The sequence below is a fragment of the Lotus japonicus genome, chromosome 1 (assembly GCF_012489685.1).
Source record: "Lotus japonicus ecotype B-129 chromosome 1, LjGifu_v1.2".
NCBI classification, from domain to species: Eukaryota; Viridiplantae; Streptophyta; class Magnoliopsida; order Fabales; family Fabaceae; genus Lotus; species Lotus japonicus.
Window position 1 is genome coordinate 88,194,915 of NC_080041.1, and position 25,575 is coordinate 88,220,489.

A 25,575-nucleotide genomic window follows, 5' to 3' on the forward strand; every position below is an offset into this window, starting at 1 on the left:
ACCTTAGTTTTTAGGATCTCTTCTTTTTCTTCTTTTTCGTTAACTTCGTTTTCCTTTTGTTAAACTCTGTTTCTTTTTATTTATTTATTCTCTTTTGTTCGTTTGTGATTATATATGCATATATATCTATATACTTATGTCACATATGTTTGCTAAACTCGTTTTATTCATAATTGTTCTATGTTTACATCATATTTCTTTACATCATATAATCTAGAATGGAGGATCCCTCCTCATTCTTCTGCACTCCTGGCGCTGCTCTGACCTATCCTTTTCCAGACGATCCAGTACATGCTGGATGTTGCTGAGCCTGATCTTTAGCTCATCCCTCTCCAGAATCTCTTCTGAAGTCTTGAGCTTCTCTTCCCAACTCTCTTTCTCTTCCAGCAGCTTGAGTTCAAGCCGGCTGAGTTCTTGCACCTCCTCCACGAAGGCAAGAAATTCCTTCAGGTCTCTCTCCAACTCTGGACGCAGGTCCTCCTCCAGCAGTGTCCGTGTTAGCTCCGAGATGGTAGTTGCACCCTCTGGATGCCTGATGTTCAGGAACAAGTCCTCTTCAAAGGCCTTCTTCCTCAGCTCTTCTAGTGCTACGTTGTATGATGCCATTTTTTTTCTTACTGAAAATTATTCGAGGTGTGAAGCTTACCTTTCTCTCCAACGTTTTTTATAGGCTTCACTTTCTCTCTGAAAGTTAATGCTCTTACAGTTTCTCGAGGTTAAGTTCTTGGTAACTGACCCTTCTATTTACTCACTTGACCGGTGGTAAACGTTCATCCTTTGCATTAACTCTTCTATTTATTTTCGCCTAACTCTGATTCTTACATCGTTTTCATTTTCTTTTAAACTTAGACCTTCTCTAAGGGGGAGTACCTTGTACTTCAAGCTAAGTTTTTCACACCCCAAGCTTTTTGCTTATGACAAAAAGGAGGAGTAAACCCAGTTTTTGATTTGTAAGATGTGTTAGTGTGACTTATTTTTCTTTTGGAGAATTTAAGAGTTCCACCTTCATGACCATAGATGTGTCACTGGGCAAATACAAGGAATACATTTCACTTCTTCTGAAGTGATTATAAGTTGACTCTGATACCCAAGACTCTGATACCTTGTCCATGACTCTGATCACTTATGCGCTCTGATTATTCGTTTTTCATCTATGTCATAAGCTTTTCACTCTGAACTCTTATATTTTTTAGCTCAGAATCTAGACTTTACTAACGTTTTCATCAAGTATTAGATTCAGGGGGAGCTAAGCTCAGAATCAAGCAGTGACTTGAATTCAGAATGAGCAAGATAAACTATTCACATCAGGATAAGTATTATTCTATATCTCTAAACTCTGAGTGAATTCAGTTTAATGTTTAAGAATTGTTCATCAAAAATCTTAGTTTTGTCATCATCAAAAAGGGGGAGCTTGTAAGATCAAGTTTTGATCTAGTAGTACAACTCTATGTTTTGATGATTACAAGTTAACCTTTTGATATGAACAATTGTGGTACTCTAACGTGTTTTTCTGAGTGTGCTATTTACAGGCTCTGACCTCAACTCAATCTCACACAAATCAGAAGCACTGTGTATAAAGGGTAACCCAAGCAACGCTTTCGCATTCACCATGTTCAGTATGAACAGTGGAAAAGCTTCAGAAGTTCTGAAGCTATACAAACTCTGATGTAGACTCAGTCGCTAGAAGCTCTGAAGATCCAGAAGTTCTGATAACCAAGAAACACTGAAGGTTCAGATGTTCTGATGGTGTAGAAGACTCTGAAGATCCAGAAGCTGAATAGTGGAAACTCTGAAGTCTAGAAGCAAGAAACTCTGAAGGCCATGTTCTTCCCTCTGAGTTCAGAATCAGAAGATACAATGGTCAGAGGATCTGTGCTTTCCCTCTGACTCTGATCAACCGGCTTCACAAGTTCCAATATGAAGTATTCCCCTGATCAGAAGTCTCCTAGGTTAAAAGGTCAAGTCGCTATCCAAGTACAAAAGCAAGTGTACCTTCCTGACGACCTACCTAACGTTCTCAGCCACAGCAGAAGCTGGATTTTCCAGAACTACCCTCCAACGGTAGCATTTCCCATGCAACGCTCAACCCTAATCCTTGGAGTATATATAGAGGCTGAAGATTGAAAGAAGCGGCTAAGAAACTAAGAAGAAGCAATACACGCGCAAGACATATTCAAAATATTCTAAGCTTTCTTTCATCTGAAATTCATTGTGTTTACTATTAGCTTTTTAGAAGCAAATCTCTTGTAAACAACTCTTTGATAAACAGTTTGTTTAGTTCCTTTAGGAGATCAAGGTTGATCGGATCCTAGAGAAGACTAAGAGAGTGAATCTTAGTGTGAGCTAAGTCAGTGTAATTGTTAGTCACTTGTAGGTTTCAAGTGCAGTTGTAACTCTTACCTGATTAGTGGATTGCCTTCATTCTAAGAAGGAAGAAATCACCTTAACAGGTGGACTGGAGTAGCTTGAGTGATTTATCAAGTGAACCAGGATAAAATCCTTGTGTGCTTTTCTATCTCTTATCTTTAGCACTTAAGTTCTCGAAAGATTTGCCAAAATCTTTAAGGTGGAAGTTTTGTACTGAAAACGTTATTCAAACCCCCCCTTTCTACCGTTTTTCATACCTTCACTAAGGATTTGCTCGTCTTCCTTCTTGGCCAAAAACTTGATTCTCATCAGGCTGCTGCTTTGGCCAACCTTCAATCTTTCTTAGTGGATGCTTCAGCCACTTTTCATCAAGTCAAGGACGTTGGTCAAGCTGTCAGCCTTAAGGAAGCAAAAGTCTCTTCTGGTAAAGCTCAAGTTGCAGCAATGAAAGAGGACTTCAAGAAATTCACTGCTAGGAAGGTTTTAATTGCAGATGAAATCTCTGAAGTCGACACTAAACTTGAGGAGCTGCATCGAGAGATCACCAAGCTGGAGAAAAAGCGAGCTGATTTGGTCGAGGAAGGCCCTGCTGTGAAGGCTCAGTTGGATGTGCTTACTAAGGACTCCAAGGCTCTGATCATCTCGACAAAAGATGTTATCAAGGAGTTGGAGGTTGACCAGGCCGTGAAGAAGGATCTCGATGCCAAGATTGCCACCTTTGCTGATCGTTTGAACTCTTTTAAATCCCTGCTTTAAGACTTTCTTTTATATGTAATGGTAGCACTATCTTAACCATGGCTTTCGATGTCGATGTGCATGTAATATTTCGACAATGGTTTTGGCACGTAGGCCATATAATTTGACGTTTAATTTGTCAAGTATTTTCAGTTTCCACTACGCATTTATTCTGACGGCTATTCACTTATTGTTGCACCGTTCAAACTCCCTTGCACCCCCTTACGTAGTCGTTGCTTGGTTTCTGGGGAATGAACCAATTTATTGCAATCTTATACCACGTTTTTTTGATTCAATGTAAGTCTTTGTTCATTAAAGGCCAAAGCTATTCACGATGGTAGTGGTAATCTACATGGCCTGTAACCATAAGATGAAGAGTTGGCAACTGATTGCCATTAATTAATGCACTCCTTTGTTGTTATACTATAAATAGAGCGTTTTTGGTTGCTTCTCTTCAGTAACTTCTTCAAACTCTCTCTTGCCTCTTTTCCAGAATTCCTTTCCTGCTCTTGCGAACCCTTTCAGCCATGGCTAGCCGTCGTGTTCTTAACCAGATCCGGAGCTTGGCCTTTGACGAAGACCTGTTTTGGGAATTGCATTCCTCTCTTTCTCTGGCTGAAGAGCTTACCAGGCTCATTAACCAGCTTTTGCAGAGGAATATTATTGCCTCTGTAAAAACCCCTCTCCTGGAGTTTCTGGGCCTCCTGCATGAAGTTGTACCCCTATATGAAGAACACCGGGAGCTTACTGCTCGAGTGTTCTTTGTTGAACACCAAATTGAGGAGAAGATGGAGGAATTTGAAGCGTTGAAGGCTGCTCTGAACCAAGCGGACCCTGAGGGGAGTGTGGGAGCTCTGAAAGCCTTGGTGGACAAGCTTTCTTCCACTGCCCGTGAGGAGCTGGATCTTCGACAGGAGAAATCGAGACTGGAATCCCAACAAGAGGATGTCTTGAGGCGCATGGAGCCTCTTAGGGCCAAATACGATAGTTATAGGGCCAATCCCCCTTTTTAAAGTTTCTTTGCCATAGTTGTAATGCTCTATTCTAATTAATAAAACATTCGAGTTTGGCAATTTACTTTATTTATTTTCTTATTCTTGCTTCCTTATTCGATGTTTATTTCATGCAACGTTGGCTTATACGTTTTTAAGTATTTGCCATTTACCGTTATTTGTCGATTTCGACCTCCTAATTCTTTAATCGAATAAGCGTTGTTTAAAAGTACTTTCTCGACTGTGAAAGGGCCTTCCCAGTTTGGGGCCCACTTTCCATAGCGTTTATCCCTTTTATCGACTGGTAGGACAACCTTCCATACGTAATCACCGGGCATAAAAGATTTAGCTCTAACCTTTTTATTATAAGCTTTAGCAACGCGATCCTTTTGCCTGGTTAAGGTATCCAACGCCAATAGTCTTTCTTCGTCGAGATTGACTAATTCATCAAGCATCATATTCCAATAATCTTTACTTGGAATTTCCTCTTGCCTTTGAATTCTGCATGACTGTAAATATACTTCTGCTGGTAACACCGCTTCTTGGTCGTATGCTAGTCGAAATGGCGTTGCTCCGGTAGCTTCCTTAGGTGAATTCCTGTAAGCCCAAAGCACTTGGCCTAACGTTTGATGCCAGTGTTTAGGTTTTCGACCGACATGTTTTTTAATCAAAGAGATTAATGCTTTATTGGCTGCTTCTACTTGGCCGTTCGCTTGAGCATAGTAAGGGGTCGAGGTTAGGAGTTTTATGCCCCAAGACTCTGCGAATGATGCCACCTTTTGACCTACAAACACCGTGCCTTGGTCTGTAGTGAGTGATTCAGGTAACCCAAAGCGATACACTATGTGATTCTGAATGAACTCGATCACCGTGTCCTGGGTAACATTTTGTAGAGGGATTGCTTCTACCCACTTGGTAAAGTAATCTATAGCCACTATGATGTACTTATGCTGTTTAGAGGAACATGGGTTAATTTCGCCAATTAGGTCTAAAGCCCATCCCCTGAATGGCCATGGTTTAATGATTGAGTGTAATTCACTTGCGGGCACATGTTGTATCCCTGCGTGTCTCTGGCAATCTTGGCACCCCTTGGCATACTCCACGCAATCTTTCATGATAGTAGGCCAATACATCCCTTGTCGAAATAGGATCCATTTCATCTTGATTCCTGCCTGGTGGGCACCACATAATCCATCGTGAACAGCCGAGATCGCTATGAACGCGTCGCCTTCGCCTAAACACTTCAGTAGTGTTCCGTCGACGTTTTTCTTGAATAGCTCGTTTCCCATGATGACATAGCTCATTGCCCTGTACTTTGTCTTTCTGTCTGTAGTTCCCACAGGATTTTGCAAGTAATCGACAATTGGCTTTCTCCAATCATTAGGTGCCATATTGTCAATGACCAGGATGTTGAGGTCAGAGGGGTCTAGTTTTTCTTTGACCTCGATAAGCTCTTTTAGCCTACGTTTATCGACCATATATCCTGACGCGATTTGTGCCAATTCATTGGCCTCTTGATTGTCTACCCTGGAAACATGACCTAGCCTAGCTTCGTCGAATTTGGCCAACAAATTACTAGCTTTCGTGTAGTACCTAGCTAGATTTTCACTGACGCACTTGTATTCCTTGGTAAGTTGCTTTATTACCAACTCAGAGTCCCCTTTTACGACAACATTCTTTGCCCCAAGGGCTATCAGGATCTCGAGGCCTGATGTTAATGCCTCATACTCAGCCTCATTGTTTGAGCAGTTACTCTTAATCCTAAACTTGAATTTCGTGGGGATGCCTCTTGGGGATACTATGAACATCCCGATTCCGGTGCCATTCTTATGGCTGGAACCGTCGAAAAATAGCTTCCAAGGTTGGATGCCTACGTAAGTTACGATTTCTCGAGGCAAAGTATGATCTGCCAGGAAGTCAGCAATTGCTTGTCCTTTAACTGCCTTTAGTGGGGCATAAGTTAGTGAATACTCGGTTAGGGCTAAAGCCCATTTACCAATTCGACTGTGCAAGATGGGTTTGGATAACATGTGCTTTATTATATCATAATGAGAAAAAACCATTACATCGATTGGCTTTATATAATATTTCAGCTTTATACAAGAGAAGTACAAGCATAAACACAGTTTCTCGATCATAGTGTATCGAGTTTCTGCGTCATTTAACACCCTACTTAAGTAAAATATGACTCTTTCTTTGCCATCCTCATCTTCTTGGGCTAACATACTTCCAATGGTTTCGTCCGTGGCAGAGATATACAACTTCATGGGCCTTCCTCCCACGGGTGGTGCCATCACAGGTGGGTTGGACAAGTATTCTTTGAGCTCCTCAAATGCTTTTTGATGTTCTGCTTCCCAGTGGAACACATCTTCTTTTTTAAGTCGAAGAAGTGAGGAGAATGATTTGGTCTTCTCGCTGAGGTTAGCAATGAATCTCCTTAGGAAGTTGATCTTTCCCAGTAATGATTGCAGTTGTTTCTTGCTGGTTGGTGGACTTGTGTCGAGAATGGCCTTAGCCTTGTTCTTGTTGATCTCGATACCCTTTTTATGCACCACAAAACCCAAAAAATCACCTGCAATAACACCAAAGGCACATTTAAGGGGGTTCATCTTTAAGCCATATTTCCTCATCCTTTCAAAGGATTTCCTTAAATGGGATAAATGGTCATCCCTTGATGGGGATTTTACCACAATATCATCAATGTAAACCTGCATGAAGGTTTCAATGAAATCATGAAAAATGGTATTCATTACCCTTTGGTAGGTCGCGCCAGCGTTTTTCAACCCAAATGGCATGACCACCCACTCGTATGTCCCCAAGGCACCAGGACATCGAAAAGCTGCTTTCGACACATCCTCTTCTGCTATGAAGATTTGGTTGTAACCTGAGTAACCATCCAATAAGCTCAAGTATTCATGACCAGCAGCTGAATCCACCATCATCTCAGCAATAGGTATGTGATACTCGTCTTTTGGAGTGGCAGCGTTAAGATCACGGAAATCAATACAAACCCTCATCTTCCCATTCTTCTTGATTACTGGGACCACGTTGGCTAACCAATCTACATATCGAGCTGTTCTGATAAATTTGCATCTGAGGAGTCTTTCAATTTCTTCCTTGATTTTCACCAACACATCTGGATGGAATCTCCTGGGTAATTGCTTGACTGGTTTCTTGTCTTCTTTGATGGGTAACTTCAACTCCACCAACTCTCGACTAAGGCCAGGCATTTCATCGTAATCCTAAGCGAAACAATCTTTGAATTCTTTGAGTAATTTCACCATCTTATCCTTTAACTCTGGGTCAATAAGAGCACTGATATATGTTGGCCTTCTTTCTGAGCCATCACCCAAGTTCACTTCTTCCAAAGGGTCCTGAGCTTCCATCTTTTTGGAAATGTCGATCGTTGGCTTCTCGAAACCCAATGGACTATCATCATAGATGCAGTCCAGCCTTAAGTTACACAGATCTTCGAATTCCTCGACACTCTGCTTGTCTTCTTTCAAACACGGGTTATCCTTATTTGTTGTTGCCTCCTCCTGAGGTGTCAATTCGACAGGCAGGATTGAGACACTAGCTTCATCAATAGCCATTTCTTTGGCCATCCTTTCGGCCTCCAAGGTCGTTCTTATTTTGTTTTCGGCTGCGTAAGCCGAAATTCGAGCCATGCTCGAATTAATCATCTTTATCATTGGTTTGCCACCCAGTAGTGGCATCTTTTTCTTCATCACTGTGTCATCCACTCATGGCATCAGGTTTGCATGCTTCATTGAGGTTTAGGCTCCGGATGGGATCCAACGTTACTGAGTACTCTGAGTAGGGGTTGAAGTATTGGTTAGCCACTGTGTCTAGAGGAGCAATTGTGGCTAAACTCTTCTCGAAATTCTTCTTACCAACGTAGCCTGTCTCTGCTAAATAGTAGCTTTGATCTGCTTGTACATTTTCGACAACTCCATCAGCCTTCCAAATGGATATACGTTGGTGTAAAGTCGAAGGCACTGCCCCCACGCCATGAATCCATTCTCTTCCCAGCAGCAAATTGTAATTGGCATTTGAAGGAACCACAATGAACAATGTGGAACGGGCTATTGTTCCTACGGTTATGTTCAACATGATTGCCCCCAGGGAAGAACTTGTCTTTCCTTCATAATCAGAAAGCACCATGTCATGTGGGATTAGATCTGCTTCAGTTTTACCTAACCTCTTGAGCATAAACCCGGGCATCAGGTTGATTGCAGCTCCCCCGTCGACAAGGACTTTGTTAACGCCCTTCTCCTCGACTTTGGCCCAAACAAATAACGGTTTCAAATGGCTCTTCATTTGCTCGGTTGGCCTTTGGAAGATAGCTCTTTCATCCTCGACAGATCCTCTCTGCATCACATAATAACACAAAGGATTGTCATCTGGTTCATCTTCGACATAGTAGTCTTCCTCGCTTTCAGTGACCTCTGAGATTCTATCGAATTCTGCAGGTAAGATAGACACTATGCAGATGATGTTAAGGTCTTCTCCATCACTGTCGTCGAAATCTTCGAGCATGTCTTCATCCTCATCTTCGGCAACATCTTTTCCCTTTTCTTTGGCTGGGTTTGGTGGCGCAGCTGTTCCCTGTTTGATGACGTGGTCTAGCTGATTGATAATCGACGCCACACTAGGTTCATTGCGAGATTTGTCTTCTGGCTTTATGTCCCATAGTGAACGGAACTTGCCACCTCTTTCCCTCTCAGCTTTCCTTTTCCTCAAAAAACGTCTGAACTGAGTCCTGGTCATTTGTTCAGGAGCATAGTAGTTCCCAGAGCCGTAGGAGTAGCTTCGCGACACACGGGAATTGTTGATGTAAGAGGATCCCTGGCCCAAATCGATTTTCTGCCACTTGGGGTATGGTTTTGGCCTTGGAGGTGCTGGCTTAAACCATTGATTTTTTGGTAACCCAGCATCAGGGACATAAGTCTTGTCCTTACTTTTTAACTTTTGGCCTTTATGGCCATCGAGCTCTTGATCTCTCTCAACCCACTCCTCGTGAGGGTACTTCAGTCTCCTGGATACAGGAGCTTTCCTCTGATAATGCCTTTTCATTTCTGAATCTTGGTAGGCCTTGGCTGCGGATTTGTCGAAAACAGCGCTGCATCGAGGGCACAGCATGACTTCTTTCTCGCCATCTTTGCTCCGGGATAGAAACTCGACAAGGGTTTCTCCAGCCTTGGGGTAAACCTCTTCCAAGCTCACCTCTTTCTCGACCTCTGGTTCTTCGACAGCTATGTTTTCTTCTCTTGCCTCTCCAAGCGTCAAGCCCAGGCCCAGCTTTTCGGAAATGTCGACCATGCCAATGTAGAAAGGCTCTACATAGTTGGCCTCAGCTATCTGCAGTGGATCAGAGTCGATCTTCATTTGACTTTTGACTTTTTCATCATACTTGAGTCTTCCTGAGTCCAATGCCCCTTGCACAAGGTCCCTGAAACGAACACACTGTGAGGTCCAATGGCCAAAAAAGTTGTGATATTTGCAATATTTCTTCCCTTTCCTTTGTTCAGGAGAAGGAAGTTTTTGGTCTTTAGGGACCACAAGCAAACCATCAGGCACAAGTATATCATAAATTGCATCACATTTGGTCACATCAAAAGTATAAGTTTTCACAGCAGGAATCGTGTTCTTGGGGTTTTCCTCCCCAAGTTTGTTTTCACGTGGCTTCAATGCTTTACAAACATAGGGATCGCCTGGCTGGAGTTCAGCCAGATTGACATCATTTAATTCGACGTCTTCAGGAACTTCTCGATAGACACATGGACTTTGACATACTGGATCAGCATCTATATACGCCACTTTTTCCTTCTTTGGCCACTTAGTAGTCTTGGCCCTTTCCTCAGACTTTTCGGCCTTCAGCAATTCGATGTGCCTCACTCTATCTGCGAGCAGAGACATATCTCGAATGTACTGAGTATCGATTTTCTTTCTAATAGAATACTCTAAACCGCCAGCGGCTAAGACCACTAACTCGTGTTCAGGGACGTGAGTGAAACATCGAGATTTAAGCATCCTAAACCTGTTTAGATAATCATCAATAGATTCTGCTGGCTTTCTTTTGACACTAGCCAAATCCTTCAAGCTCACTTTACACTCTCCCCTAAAGAACTGTTCATGGAAAATCCTTTCCAACTGGGCCCATGTGTGGACTGACCTAGGGGCGAGGGTGGTGAACCAGGTAAATGCATTCTTAGTTAAAGAACTCGGGAAGTACTTCATTTTTAAATTTTCATTGATGGCCAAGTCCCCTGCTTCGATTTGGTACCTGGCTATGTGTTCTACAGTGGACTCTCCTGAATCCCCCGAGAACTTAGTGAATTTGGGGACCTTCCAGCCTCGAGGAAGTTCTGATTCGAGGACCTCCTCTGTAAAGGCCGACACAAAATGGGGTCTATTCGCGAAACCCACGTTGAAACCATGTTGGTTCAACAATTGTTCCACCACAGCAGCAACATTTTGTTGCCCCCCAGCATTCTGGTGTCGAATTCGTTCTAGTACACCATCAGCGTGCTCATCCCTGTTCACCATGTACACATTCTGTACTGGTGGTTGCACTACCTCGTTTCCCCCGAACAAAGGGTTTGCCCCCATGTTTTGGTGTTGTGGCGCTTGATAGCGCACAGGAGCGGGGACATGGTTAGGCACTGGAATTTGGTTAACTCCTGGTGCCGGTTGGATTTCGACTGGTGCCCCCAGGGCTGTCGCCAATCGATCCATCTGACGTGCCAAATGCTGATTATTGGCATTATTATTTTGGAGCACAGGGTTAATTAGTTCACCTATTTGTCGAGATAACATGTTAACCATTTCATGGTTACTATCATCTACTTGCTGCCTAATGGCTTGAAGTGAACCAGTATTCATACCTGTAGATAAATAAATTTGTGAACTAGATCCAGGGATAGGAGGGCTAACTCGACTCCCCAAATTTAGCATTGTTCCATTTGCCCCAAAAGGGGGTATGCTGAATGGGGGAACATTTTCAGGGAACGTCGAATACGTGCCTTGTATGCCTTGCATCATAGACGTAGGCATACCATAAGGCATGTTTTCCCTCGTAACCGTTGGAACAATTTGTGCCTGTACTGATGTAGATACAGGCATTTCTGCAACTGCAGAAATTGCTACATTCTGGGTTGGCATAGTGGTGCCATGCCCCATTCCAGTAGACACTTCTTCATTATTGTTACCGCTACTTCCCCCGGGGCTACTCTGATTACCCACGTTAGACCCTTGAGGGGAGGTTCTTCCTCGATTACTTGCCATACTCACAGTCTTACCACTTCTCAGGTGCATATAAAACGTAAATCACAACCAGGGCAAGTAACAAATACCAAGTAGCATGCAGCAAACAAAACACACAAAACGCTTATGTAAAACTTAGTTTTCACAAAAACGGTCCCACTGGGCGTGCCAATTTGTTTACATGGATTTTTGGTAAACAAATATCCTCTTAGTTCGACTAAAGGAAGTTTAGATTCAGGGCCCTTTTGAGAAAACGCTTTGCCAAAGTGTTGTGTGTGTGTGTATATTTTTCGACAACAACGAATTGGTTTAAACAGAACTGAATTTCATTAAGCACGGGTCAATTACAAAGAAACACGTACACCAAAGTAACACGAAAGATACAAGAGATGTGGATCTCGACAAGAAAAGGCATAAAGGAACTGGGAATTAACAAGCCTAAATACAAGAAAACTAAAGTGTTGGTTCTGCAACATACTCCTCCATCATCACGTTTTGCTCCTTGAGTCTCATTGATGCGGACATTTGGAGCTTTTGGTGGATTTTCAGAGTTTGAGTTGGGAACCCTTTCTTCTGTTGCTGCTTCCTCTATTTATAGTGTTCTTTCTTCCCACGTTCTTGGCGGTTTTTCTTGAATGCATGATGGCTTCGTGGGTTTTGAATTTTGGCGCCATACCCCACGTTTAGCCGGTGGTCTTCGCGCACGTGACTCTATTGCCACGTGGATGGTTCTGAGTCGTGGGCAACCGTTGCTATTCGTGGCATCGTGGGTATATGCACGTGTTTGTAGTTGCTTGTTACTCGGTAACTGCCTCTTCCATTAAGATGATCGAGATTTCTTCATCTGCTGAGTTTGTCGAGATATAGCTCTCACTAACTTGACTTTGGGGGACACCGTGTGCTGAGTTGCCGGTTTCGCCATAACCCTTTCTGTCGAGAACCCACCTTTGCACCATGGTGTCGAGAGTCGTAGTACTCGTAATTTTTAGCTTAACAGAGGCTTAAGATGATTTTTACTTTTTTGTCACCTCTTCACATGTTTTCATTTATTTATTTATTTATTTAATTTATGTTTATTGTTAACAGTCTCGGTTTCATGAGTTCAACCTTGATGAACTCGTACTAAGAGATTGGCGATACCCACCATCTGTTCCTGAATGCATTCTATTACACCTTAAAAGATGCTATCCAAATGATTATAGAGGCACAAGAAGTGAGTTTCAATTTGTAAAATATATTATGCAGAATGGGAGATTTTTAGAGAGGATGACAATATGCAATAGCATCACTGGAAATCCACATGGAAATCTTAAGAATATACAAAAATTATCCTCATGCACGAGGCGCTCTGCAACTTGTAAACTTTCCTTCAAATAATAACAAATTAGTTTTGTCACCTGCTAGCTTTTTCTTCATTTCATCCTTTTAAGCAGTAGCTACCTACATGGATATGGATATTGTCTTAATTTTCAAATTTGTTGAACTGTTTCATTACTGATAATTATTTGCCAAATTAAATTGTTACAAGTTTATTTTATCTTTTCATTACGTAAAGGTTATTACCAAAAGGCACTATATGGATCACTGAAATCTATGATTAACATGACGAAGCACAAGTTTCATAGCAAGGTACCAAGGTCACAATTGACGCATGTGCAACCAGTTTTTATGTTGCTTGGTCACTGAACAGCCTAGTGTAAGAGGGAAATAGTAATTGTTATGCAGCTATTGTTTTATTTTTGGCAAATAAAAATGGTTAGTCCGTCCTTCACTTGAATAGCTAAGGAAGACGTCCATCTTTCACTCTTAGTGGTATCAAGATTCTTTTTTGGTGTTAAAGCAGCTTCTTTGTTCCCTATTATTTATGAGCTTTGGTAGGATATCAACTTGCTTGGTTCATGAGATCTTGGTTTCCTCTTCCACGTCTAGAATTGAATACCTGTCTGGCACTTTCAAGAGTCCACACACATACACCACGACCGGACCCTTCTTTTAAGAATACATATAAGGAGGACAAATTCAAGGAAATGATTTGTAGGCATTCACACATGAGTGCAAATATCCAACAGACATGAGAAATGAAAAGAATAAAACTACGACCTCTCACTTCAAAATTTCTCTCTCTAAAAACCCTATTCTTCCTTGCGTTTCTCTGTCCCTGTTCATGGGTGGCCGCCGCCGCGGCGCGGTGGCAACCCTCCCTTTCGTCTGCTCCCTCTTCCCCTTTCTCTCATCCTCTCTCTTTTTTTGAGATCTTGGTCGTGCTTCTCCTTCCCATACTAGATTTGACTCCTCGACTTGTGGCGGCTGACCGGATTGAGCCGGGATGCGACGAAGATTTAGACGGGCGTTGATGGCTGCGTGGGATGCGTTATGGTGGTCTCCATTTTGTGGGTTTCGTGTTTGGTCCATTTTGATGCCTGTTCATCTTCAGCGGTTGTAGGTGGTGTTTGACCTCCTCTTTGTGCTTCCAAGTGTGTCTTCTTCCTCGAGTCTTTGGGGTGGTCCTGGTAGGTGTTGGTGCGTGCGGATGGGTCTTTCTCGTCCTCTTGCTAAGGTGGTGTTTGGGTCAGTCGACTCTCTTGGTAGAGCTTTTGCTGTGTTTGAGGGCATGAGAGGGTGGAAGTGTTGTTGTTCATGTAAAAGAATTTGGTTTATAAGCATTCCTCCATGCATAACGTTGATCCAGTGAAGTCACCAAAGGAGGTGTTGTTGAGTATTGCAGTACTTGTGCCTTTAATTAGAACAAATCATTTCCTTTGAGAAGCCATTCTTGAGGATTGATTACTGTGAAACTGGATGTGGATTTGCTGTCATGATTCTCCCAATGATGTTTGGTTGTTGCGTGTGCGGTTTTGGAGTCGGCATTGAGGCTCTGTTGGCGCTGTCTTTTGCTGTTGTTGATGGTCTTCCATTTAGCTTTTCTTTATGCTTTTAGTTTAGGTTCTGGGTCTATGCACTACTGGATTTTGCTGGTGGGTCTTTTGTTTTCTCCACTGTTCAGGTCCTTGTTTAGTGGATATCGAACGACTTGTTTCGTCATTTTTCGATTTTAATGGGGACTTATCCGGTGGGTAGACACTAGGTTTTTAGCTTGATGCTTAGCATGTTTTAATGTTTCTGGTTTTTCTTGAGGTATTTGCTATAGTGGTAGGGTTTTTACTATTAGATAATTGTAGCCATGTTGAGAGTTTTATATTATATTCTAACACGCTCCCTCACGTAAGAGCCATTTGGGCTTGAAGCGTGAATATTTGCACAGGCCCACCTACCATGTGGTTAGTTAAATTCTACTTTTTAATTAGAAAGTGAGAGAAGCAAGGATCGAACTCTAGACCTTTCGGCCATAGAGGCTCGGATACCATCTTAGAATTAGGTAGGTTTAACTCAACCCAAAAGCTAGCTCAATAGTTGAGGTTTGCTATATCATTTATAAGTACATGATTGACCACATCTATCGTAAATGTGAGACTCTAACACTTTGAACGTTAAATTCTTTTTCAAAATGGAAAGTGTGAATTCTATCAAGATGTTAAATTTCGGGGGAAGTGACATGGAAAATATTATTTTTAAAGAAGAATCTGATTTGAATAGCGATAAAATCACTATATTTTCACTCTTGAAATTATTTATTTTTTTCAAGAGCAAAAACCAAACACCTAATTTTAAAAACAAAAGTAGAGGACTTAACCACTAAACCAAACAAAAAAAATTGACAAATTTTAGGCATAGAATAATATTTTTTTTTACAGGAAATTAGGAATTAATTGTTCATTTGGTAAAAAATTATTAGATATTAAATTATAATCAAAATAATTATTTATTTTTTATTTTAACAGAAAAAGCAAACTAAAAATGAAAACTTTGAGAGTGGAAAATAAAGGACTTCAAGAGACAATCTCTTCATCGAGTCCAATCCTATTTTCGTTTATGAGCTTCAGCTTTGGCCTCCACCTTCTTCCATCGCCAGAGCCTCGACGTCAAGTCACTGGAGCCACCGCGATCTCCCTCCACCGTCATTGGAGGAAATGGTTCGAACTTGGGGAAAGGGGGCGAGAAAAGCTTCTCGATCTCTCCCACCGCACCAGCCACCTCTTCGCACTGATCACCGTGCCGACCACCGTCTAGAAGCTAGGAGCAACAACCTCTCGATTCGCGCCGACCACCGCTTCTTCTTTGGCGGCACCGGTCGAGGTCCAGAGAAAGAGAAAGAGAGACGCAGACAGAAGAAAAAGGAACAAAGATCAGGAACATCAACTGGAAGAAGCGGGATTCATGTTGTTTTTTTTTTTGGGTCAAAAGATTCATGTTGTTGTTGCTGTTGTTTTGAAGGTTTCTGGGTTTGGGGTTAATGTTGCTGGATTTGGGATTGACGAGTGTGGGAGACTGGGAGGGAGAGATTCCGGTGAGGAAAGAAGATGAAGAAAAGGGGAAGATGAACCGTGATTTCATTTTGTTTGTTTTCAAAACTGTTTTTTTTTTTTTAATTTAGGCTTATTTAATTAGTTTTAATTAAGTTTTTTTTTTCAATTTACCTTTCAATGAATTGATTATGATTTAGGATTTTAGGTTAGAATATTTAGGTCCAGAGATCGATTTCTAACGGGGTGCAATTTATCTTTCCGATGTAAAAAAATCACAAAATCAATGGAGTAAGAGTTGATGAATTGGTGATCGTACAATAAAAGTTTTCTTACGTGGCACAAATTACATAGGCTCAAAAACTGAAATGTTATATATGTAACTTGCAGCTTAGCTTTTATATATTATAATAGATAGATTAATGTGACTTCAAATGTGTGTAGATATATCTTAAAGAGAGGTTAGATGAAAGGTAAAAATATATTTATTCTATTACATCTTGAATGGAGTTGGAGTATTTTTGATATTCCATTATGTATTTTTAATATTCTATTTTTAGGGGTTGGGGCCTTTTCCTTGTCTCTGTGGCCTTGATTGTTTCTTGGTTTACCAATTTTTGATCCCATTTGAGGAGGGTGCATATCATGTTTATTTTCTCATCAATATATTTTTTGCTTTCAAAAAAAATCTTGAATGAAGTCGAAAATATCACTAAAAATGATCATTTGGAAGTTGAATAAAAAGTGTTCTAATTGTCCAAAGTTTCTTATGTGATACAAAATGAGAGTAGATTTTTTTTTGATGCGTTAGCTCCACTTCTTAACTTCATATTTAATATATTACCTCTGAGAAAAAATCGTATTACAAATGACCTTTTACTAGTGCTCTGAAATTCGTCACAAAATCTCAGTGTTACCGTCGATAAGTTGGCGGTAAATTTTAGCGGGATTAGTTACCACTAGATTACAACTAAAGTCTTCGATAATTTCAAATATTAAAACTATCGCCAGTTGATAATAACTTGGCAGACTTTAAAAGATTTAGAAATCAATAATTCGTCGGTCCAAAAAGACCTATGACATAGGTAAAAAATTAATTTATATGTATTAACCATGCAAAAATTGAAGACATACATTTAATCACATCTCTTTATTTTTCAGTGTAATCACCTAATTATAACAAAAGATTGATGAATTTTTATTGAATGATTGTGTAAAACAAAGACTAAACCTATTTTCCTTCTCTAATCACCTTTGAGATTTAGATCAATGAATGTAGACAAAATATTTTTAATTGAAAGAGGAAATCTAACAAGCAAGCAAACTAAACTAGAGCATGAAGCACCCTCTCGAGACGCTTGGTGGACTAAGCAATCAGCCGTGTTATTTTATTCTCTTGGCACATGATCAATCGAAAGGTATCAATCCTAGGTAAGCATGGCTCGAACACAATTTAAAAGAAAAGAAAATCTTAAAACATGAAACATATCTCCACTTCATTGCTTGTAGCCCACGCTATCAACGGTCACTTCCCTAGTTGTATATATTCTGTTAATCCCATCCCTGCGATTTCACAAAACCCTTCAACTAGGGTGACAGATACGCTACCTGACCAAAATTGTGTAGTTATGGAAACTAATTCTTCCTACGCCACCGTGAAGAAGTCACCGGAGAGTGACCGCTGCCGCCGTAAGCAGAAGAAGAACAAAGCATCTGAAGAGCCGTGGCCTAAACCCGCTGATGACGCTAACAAGAACAATGATCCAAACCATGTTGCTGAACAGTTTGAAATTGAGTATTTACCGGAGAAGGGAGAGCTAGATGAAGAAGAAGGCATGGATGAAGAATTTAGAAGAATCTTTACGAAATTCAGTTTTAGTGATTTCGCTGGTTCTAAGGATACTGGTATGAAGAAGGCTGATTCTGATACTGGTTCTGAAGAAGAAGATGGAGTAAAAGAGAAAGGAATTTCAAACAAGAAGAAGAAGCTTCAACGGAGGATGAAAATTGCTGAACTGAAACGAATTTGCTCAAGGCCTGATGTTGTTGAAGTGTGGGATGCTACTGCATCTGATCCAAAGTTGCTGGTGTTTTTGAAATCTTGTAGAAATACTGTACCTGTGCCTAGGCATTGGAGTAGGAAGAGGAAATTTTTGCAGGGGAAAATAGGTATTGAGATAGAGCCCTTTCAGCTTCCTGAATTTGTTGCTGCCACTGGAATTGAGAAAGTTAGATTGAAACAAAAGCAAAGGGAACCATCAAAATTGGGGAGAATGGAGATAGACTACAAGGTTCTACATGATGCATTTTTCAAGTACCAGAGGAAGCCAAAACTGAGTTCTGTTGGGGAGGTGTATCATGAAGGAAAAGAATTTGAGGTGAAGTTGAGGGAGATGAAACTGAAAGCTGGTGTGTTATCACATGAATTGAAAGAAGCTCTTGGTATGCCTGAGGGAGATGAATTGACTCCTCCATGGCTTATTAATATGCAGAGATATGGCCCTCCACCGTCATATCCTAACTATGAGGAGGAGTCAGTTGATAATACAAAACACTGGGGTGATTTGAAGGAGGAGGAAGAAAGGGAAGAGGAGGAAGAAGAAGAAATGGAGGAGGAGGAACTTGAAGTTATTGAGCTTAGGAAGCAACAGAGGAAGGAGCTTGAGTGGCCTCTTTATCAGGTGGTACTTTGAAGAGAAGGAAGAAAAAATTGCTCCACCAACTTTGCTTGGAACCACTCACTTAAAACCAAGTTATTAGGTTAGTTGTTCTTTTATTTGTGTAAGTATAGGTTTTTTCTTTCTTTAGATAACTTGTTAGTTTTATTTGGATAAATTGTACTTTAGTTTATTAGGTTTGGTTTTTATAAGTACTTTTGTAACCAGATTTAAAGGTAACTTTGAATTGAATTTAGTTATTGAGGTTTATTTCCTCTAGTGAGTGCGGCTAGTCTCTATCCGGGTTCTTGGATGAACCACCATTGATCTTATTAAGATCTTTTTAATTCTTATGGCGATCCCTGTTTGACTTGTGATTGTAGCACCTTCTTCATCTCTATTCTCATTTATTTTATTTTTAATTCTTATTTAAGTGCGTTCCTTATTTATTTTATATAAAAAGAAAAAACCTGATCCTCTTCTCTTGTCCATTTACTAATGGTAAACAACTTCACTCTCGATATCTAACATAAGTATGAAGAAAAAAAGGATAGCACTAGTTTGATTGAAGAGAGTGTGTTTCAGAACACATAGATACAAGCTTCTCTATTGGAGTGCATTGAAACGTGAACTGAGAGAAAAAACGAAACACCCTGGAATTTGGACTATTTCTGAACTGTGTAAAATACTATAAAGTATTGATTAAAAAATGATTAAAGTTCAGATAGCCCTTGTTGCTTACGATGAAATTATTAAAAGAAATGAAATGAATCAGCAGTATAAAACTATTACTGTTTGACACATACTCTTTAGTGGTCCTGATTTCTGTATCCAACTAAGATGTGATTCACCTTATTTTCAAATGAAGTTTAGGAAATTGGTGCAGCATTATAAAATTTGTGTAATGTGTTCTTTTTTATGTAATATAAGTTGTTTAGGGAATTCCAACCCGGGCATGTTGAAGTCAAATATCTTTTTAAAAGTGTTTTTTAAAGATCTTACTTTTAATTTATGAGCCAAACAATTATTTTAACCACTGTGACCAATACTGGGTAATAGCTATGTAATATGTTGAATAGTTTCTTGCACGTTTAGCAAGCACATAGATCACATTATTCTTGCCGTGGATTGAGGCTCAGCAAGATAAACTGGGTGGAGAAGATTCTCTTAAATGTCAAGATTCAGGACCCACTCTCAACTATATTACTTATACTACTTTACTTTTCATTTACCTCATTTTGGATGCTGAGAGAGTGTGCTGTGATTACTTGCATAGTAGTTTTCTTAATTATAAAATGGTTGCTTCTTATAATCGGTCAACGTCTGCCTCTTGTGCAGGCCACAACAAGTTTTCACTATTTTAGTTGCTTTTCCCCCTTCAGTTTCTCTTTTTAGATAAACAAGAATTACAAAAGTCATTGATAGTTGATAGATAGCTGAACTTCTTAAGTATTTAGTGGATGATTCGATTCCTTAGCGGTATATATGGAGAAAGATTTGTGGGGAGAGGTCTGTCACTTAATGTGATCTCAGGGTCTCTAGATGATTAGTCTCATTACTGCTGGCTATGGAGATAACTTGGTGCAAGAAAGAAAATTCATTTGAAAATAACCTTTTCTAATGCAGTAAAATGAAAACTTGATCTGTTAGTATCAATATTTTCCTGCTATACTAGTATAACCAATGTGCACGTTCCTTGAAATGGAGTGACTCAACAAGTTTCTCTTTATCACCATGTATATTATAAATATTTTTTTCATGGTTCCCACGTTCCTGCTATACTAGTATATCCAATGTGCACTTAGTGGGAGGCCGTTTTGGTGGTTACTCTTTTCGTTTTCCATTGATGCAAGTCAAAACCATTTTGTCCAAATCCAAAAGCTTATTTTTTGTTCTAGTGGAAGTACAATACACGTTTTGTTGGGATGAGAAGCAGGTAATGTTCAAAGGAAACAAAAGACACAGTAGAGTTTGCTTTTCTTTCATTGTGATGTAGTAACTTCCAATGCATACCTTAACAGCAGTATCTATCTGAGCATTTGATAATAGTTCATCATAAGAAATAAGAATGGAGCTGAAAAAAGAGAAGCTAGTCAGGTAAAGTGTCTATCATGTTCTCTGTTATTCTTCTTTTCCATTCCCATTACATCGTTGCATGTATTTGAATATTGGCTTTATAAACTTACAGGTTCTCCAATAATGAAAAACAGAATCTTGAGTCTTCTTGGGAAAAGCCATTCCAAGTCTACATGAATCCGGAATGCAAAATTGGTAGTGGTGATAAGAGCAAAATGAATGTTAGAAACCTCACATTTGGAAAATTTAAGGTTTTCCCAGAAAATCTTGAGCCATGGAAGAAGAGGATTCTTGATCCTGGTAGTGATGTCTATTTGGAGTGGAACAGAGCTTTCCTATGTTCTTGCATGCTAGCTTTGTTTGTTGATCCCCTGTTTTTCTACCTCCCCTCAGTAGCAAATAATGGGAATTCTACATGTATGGCTACTGATTTGAACATAGGAATTGTTGTGACATGTTTCAGAACATTTGCTGATGTTTTCTACCTGCTGAACATGGTGATCAAGTTCAGGACTGCCTATGTGGCACCAAGTTCAAGGGTTTTTGGGAGGGGAGAGCTTGTTATGGATCCAAAGTTGATTGCTACAAGGTATTTGAGATCAGAGTTCTTCTTAGATCTTGTAGCTACACTGCCTCTTCCTCAGGTATCTCATCTGCTTGAATAGCTGATTTTGCCTATGCTTAATTTATAGGAAGTAGAAACAGAAAATTATTTGTACTTTTGTAGTGGTCTGCATAGTGCAGACATCCAACTAATACCTAGAGTGAGTGAGGAAGAGAAGAGAGAAGTAATGAATGGGATGTATTATGACAGGGACGAAACCACATTATGTGTTCGCCCTCTTAAATCTTTTCACACTATATCACTTAATTAGTGGTTGTTGATTTTGTTGAATACATGTTCAATTTTCGCTCCCCCCTATTTTTGGCTTTCATCCCAAGAGAGAGATTGAGAGAAAAATGAGGTGTTTGCAGTATTTGAGTGTCTAAGTATCATTACTTAGTAGAAAACTAGTAATAACATGCTTAATCTTTAATTACAACTTCATAGTGGTGTGATGGAAGCTTTAATAAATTTAATCTTCTTCATGGGGTAACCACTGATGATTACCGAGTAAATTTAATAATAAAATGGATTTGGTTTTCCCTTCTGTTCAAGGTTGGAATAGGATCTTAACATTTTGTTTCTATTACCATGTAATTTGCAGTACCAAAGAGCAAGAGTTTTATGTAATAACTGATTGATGCACCTTTTGGAGTCTTTGCTTGGTTTTATGTATTTATATCTACTCCCTGGAAATTAATGTCATTGTTGGCTTTTCTTTGTTGGCAGATGGTGATTTGGTTTATCATGCCAGCAATTAGAAGAAGCTCCCATGCTGATCATACCAACAATGCTCTTGTACTCATTGTTCTGCTTCAATATGTCCCCAGATTATATTTGACTTTCCCATTAAGTTCTCAGATTATTAAAGCAACTGGTGTAGTTACAAAGACAGCTTGGGCTGGAGCTGCTTACAATCTCTTACTTTACATGTTGGCTAGTCATGTATGCTAAGTTTTCTTCAATCAGAAATTGCCTTTAGTAATTGACAGTTTCAATTAGTTAGTGCGTATTTGGGTCAGCGTTGTCATAATTGATAAAATTGATTATGGTAAAAGTGAGTTTGAAAGTGAAGTGATTTATGATTGGATACATTTATGGGAAAAGTTATTTATTTCTATAAGATAATATTGTGAAATTCAGTAACAAAATCCCACAATTTATTATGTCCACTGCAAAACCTACTCTTTCTAACTTCTCCACAGAATTGATTTTGGGACTGAAATTAGTTCTCTAGGTTGATGGCCAAACATCTATACAACCACTTAATGAGAATTGAATTTATGGCTCTAAACGTGTAATCAAACATACTTTATTAACTTATTGTAGCATTTCAGATACTTACATAGTACAACTCTTCTTGTAGGTCTTGGGGGCATCATGGTACTTGTTGTCAATTGAAAGGCATGCTAGTTGCTGGAAATCTGAATGCAGAAATGAAAGGCTACCAGTAAAATGTGTCCTTCAGTACTTGGATTGCAGTACTTTAGATCATGGTGATCGCATGAAGTGGGCAAATACCACTTCTGTGTTTGGTAACTGCAATCCAGAAAATAGCACAAATTTCAACTATGGAGTCTTTGCCAATGCAATACAAAATAATGTTATCTCCTCCACATTTACTGAGAAGTACCTCTATTGTCTGTGGTGGGGCTTGCAGAATTTGAGGTTTGATTCTATGTTTTGCTAACATGCAGCAAGTATGCTTTGGCTGAAAGAAGATGATGGATCTTACTCCTGACTTTATCCCATGTTGTTTTTTCTTTCTTCTGAGGCAAGAGGAATGAACGGTGCTGCCGCTGGCAAGCTAGTGATTGGAAGAATGAAATACGTTCGAGAGTCCCTGAATGTATAAAATCTCGGCCGAGTTAGTCCCTACGTCTGATTTGGTCAGCTAAAACGCTGGTCAAGTTAGACTAACTTGAGTGACTTTTTACACCAGGACTTTTGAACGTATTTCCTTCTTTCAAGAACCAAGTTAATCATTCACCTTGAAGCAAGAGATTTCGCTCATTAGTCTGGATACTCAGTTAACTTTCTTTGGAGATGAATATTTGACGTGAAATTCAGCTGAACATCACATTTCTTTCTTCATTGTATTTTCAGTTCTTATGGCCAGGGTTTGACTCCAAGCACATTCGTTTGGGAAACTGCATTTGCAATACTCATAGCTATTCTGGGCCTGGTATTGTTTGCCCACTTAATTGGCAACATGCAGGTAATATTCATAAGGACAACTCTTTAACTTGTCATTTTTTGTTATTTGACATTGTTGATTTGAACTAGAACCTCTGCATATAGCTACATCATTTGATGAAACTTCAATTGATAAAATAATCTAAGCATGCTCAATTTTAATGCAGACATATTTGCAATCTATTACTGTGAGGCTTGAAGAGTGGAGACTGAAGCGACGTGACACTGAAGAGTGGATGAGCCATCGGCAGCTCCCACCACATCTCAGAGAGCGTGTGAGGAGATTTGTTCAGTACAAGTGGCTTGCAACTCGTGGGGTTGATGAAGAAACCATCGTAAGAGGCCTTCCTCTAGATCTCAGAAGAGACATCCAACGTCACCTTTGCTTAGACCTTGTGAGACGTGTAAGTGCAAGTTTGGATTGTCACAATTGATTTTGGATCAAAATTGATTTTGGTTAAATTGATTATGGTCAAATCTAGCTGTAAAAACTCACAATTGATTATGTTGAGCATAGAAGCTTCTCTCCCGATTCTAACAGAATATATTTTGGATCGAAAATCAATTCTTTGTGATGACTTTGCATGTTTGGAAATTCATTTGAAAACCATGGTGAAGCTAAAATCATGGTGCACAGAAGCAAAGTTTCTGCTCATCATAGATTTGGCTTCACCGTGGTTTTGAAACGAAATTTAGGTTCTTTCTAAGCATCCATGGCTTCATATCTGAGCATAAAATCAAACCGTTCAACAGTTTTTCCTCATGCATTTGAAATGGAATAGTTTCTTGAAGTTCATGACACACCATGCAATGGCTTTCTTTCTCCACCAATTACAGGTTCCCTTCTTTTCCCAAATGGATGCTCAGCTACTTGATGCAATATGTGAGAGATTGGTATCATCCTTGAGTACTCAAGGCACATACATAGTCAGAGAAGGAGATCCAGCTACAGAGATGCTTTTTATCATTAGAGGGAAACTTGAAAGCTCAACTACAAATGGAGGTAGAACTGGTTTCTTCAACTCAATTACCTTAAGACCTGGTGATTTCTGTGGAGAAGAGCTACTAGCTTGGGCATTGCTTCCAAAATCCACTCTCAACTTGCCTTCTTCTACAAGAACAGTTAAAGCCCTTGTAGAAGTGGAAGCCTTTGCATTAAGAGCAGAAGATCTTAAATTTGTGGCCAACCAGTTTCGACGTCTCCACAGCAAGAAATTGCAGCATACCTTCCGTTTCTACTCTCATCATTGGAGGACATGGGCTTCTTGCTTCATTCAAGCTGCATGGCGCCGGTACAAGAAGAGAGTGTTGGCGAAAACTCTTAGCCGGAGGGAATCCCAGTATTTCATTGATGGTGAACAAGTAAGGGAAGAAGAGCATAGTGTTGTGAGTTCAAACACTGCGCAAGTAAAACAGAACCTTGGTGTTACTATACTGGCTTCAAGATTTGCTGCTAACACAAGAAAAGGGGTTCAGAAGATCAAGGATGTGGGGATGCCTAAGTTGCAAAAGCCTGAAGAGCCAGACTTCTCAGTAGAGCATGATGATGACTGAATCCATACCATCTTCATGAGTGTAAAGTATTGTTCCTCATTCAAATAATATGTGTGCATTAGTTGTTTGTTGGTGGAGAAGCTTTGTTTGGGCTACATCTCTCATAGTGTTTTTGGATAAGCTTCTCTTTCATCATAATTAATTGCAGAAGTGTTTCAAAACATGCAATTAGTCTATACTTATCCAGATTATTTCGCTGAGTTGTGATCCATTCCCAGTCAGCACAGTTGATGGCTATAGGCATCAACTTTGTGCTAGAAGTTGCTTTTGTTTGTGTTTTGAGCTCATACATCTTTACCAAGTGATTTTCATCTTGTATATTAGACTTTCTTGACATGCCAACTGTATATTACACTACACTGTTTATGGCATATTGTCCTATTAGTTCCTGTTTTTGCTCGTGCTTATTTTTATATTCTTTCTATTGTATCATAAATATACAATTACTTTTTGAAGACTATTTTGATGGCTTATCCTAAACTTTTTCATGTTACTCAGATTGAAGTGCTTACACTACTGTAATTGGTAAACTACTTGTAGAAATTAGCTAGTGGTAACTTTGTTATACTGCTCTGATTAGGGTCTGATATCCCTTAATATGTAAATGCCGTTTGGCTTGGCTTCAGCCATTAATCTGATGTTTGATGACAAAAAAAGTTGTACCGTCAAGAGCACAAAGCATGTTGGGTCAGTGATGAAAATCTCAGTGTCTACTTGATAGATTTAAGAACATGAATGTATTAGAGGGGCCACATGCACTTGAGCTT

The 25,575-nt window shown here is 39.8% G+C and overlaps 1 protein-coding gene and 2 pseudogenes across 1 annotated transcript; all 3 read left to right on the forward strand.

Annotated features, from left to right (window-relative positions):
• LOC130710586 (F-box protein At4g09920-like) overlaps positions 1-12,737 on the forward strand; it is a 38,687-nt pseudogene extending 25,950 nt beyond the window's left edge.
• Positions 12,738-16,981: 4,244 nt separating this feature from the next.
• LOC130727499 (uncharacterized) lies at positions 16,982-18,648 on the forward strand (annotated as a pseudogene).
• Positions 18,649-20,181: 1,533 nt separating this feature from the next.
• LOC130727497 (probable cyclic nucleotide-gated ion channel 14) lies at positions 20,182-25,198 on the forward strand. Its single transcript, XM_057578641.1, has 7 exons — positions 20,182-20,475; positions 20,567-21,098; positions 21,788-22,003; positions 22,425-22,726; positions 23,165-23,276; positions 23,422-23,658; positions 24,092-25,198. Exons 1-7 carry the CDS (start codon positions 20,447-20,449, stop codon positions 24,806-24,808), a joined length of 2,145 nt encoding a protein of 714 aa, XP_057434624.1. The 5' UTR covers positions 20,182-20,446; the 3' UTR covers positions 24,809-25,198.
• Positions 25,199-25,575: the final 377 nt, after the last annotated feature.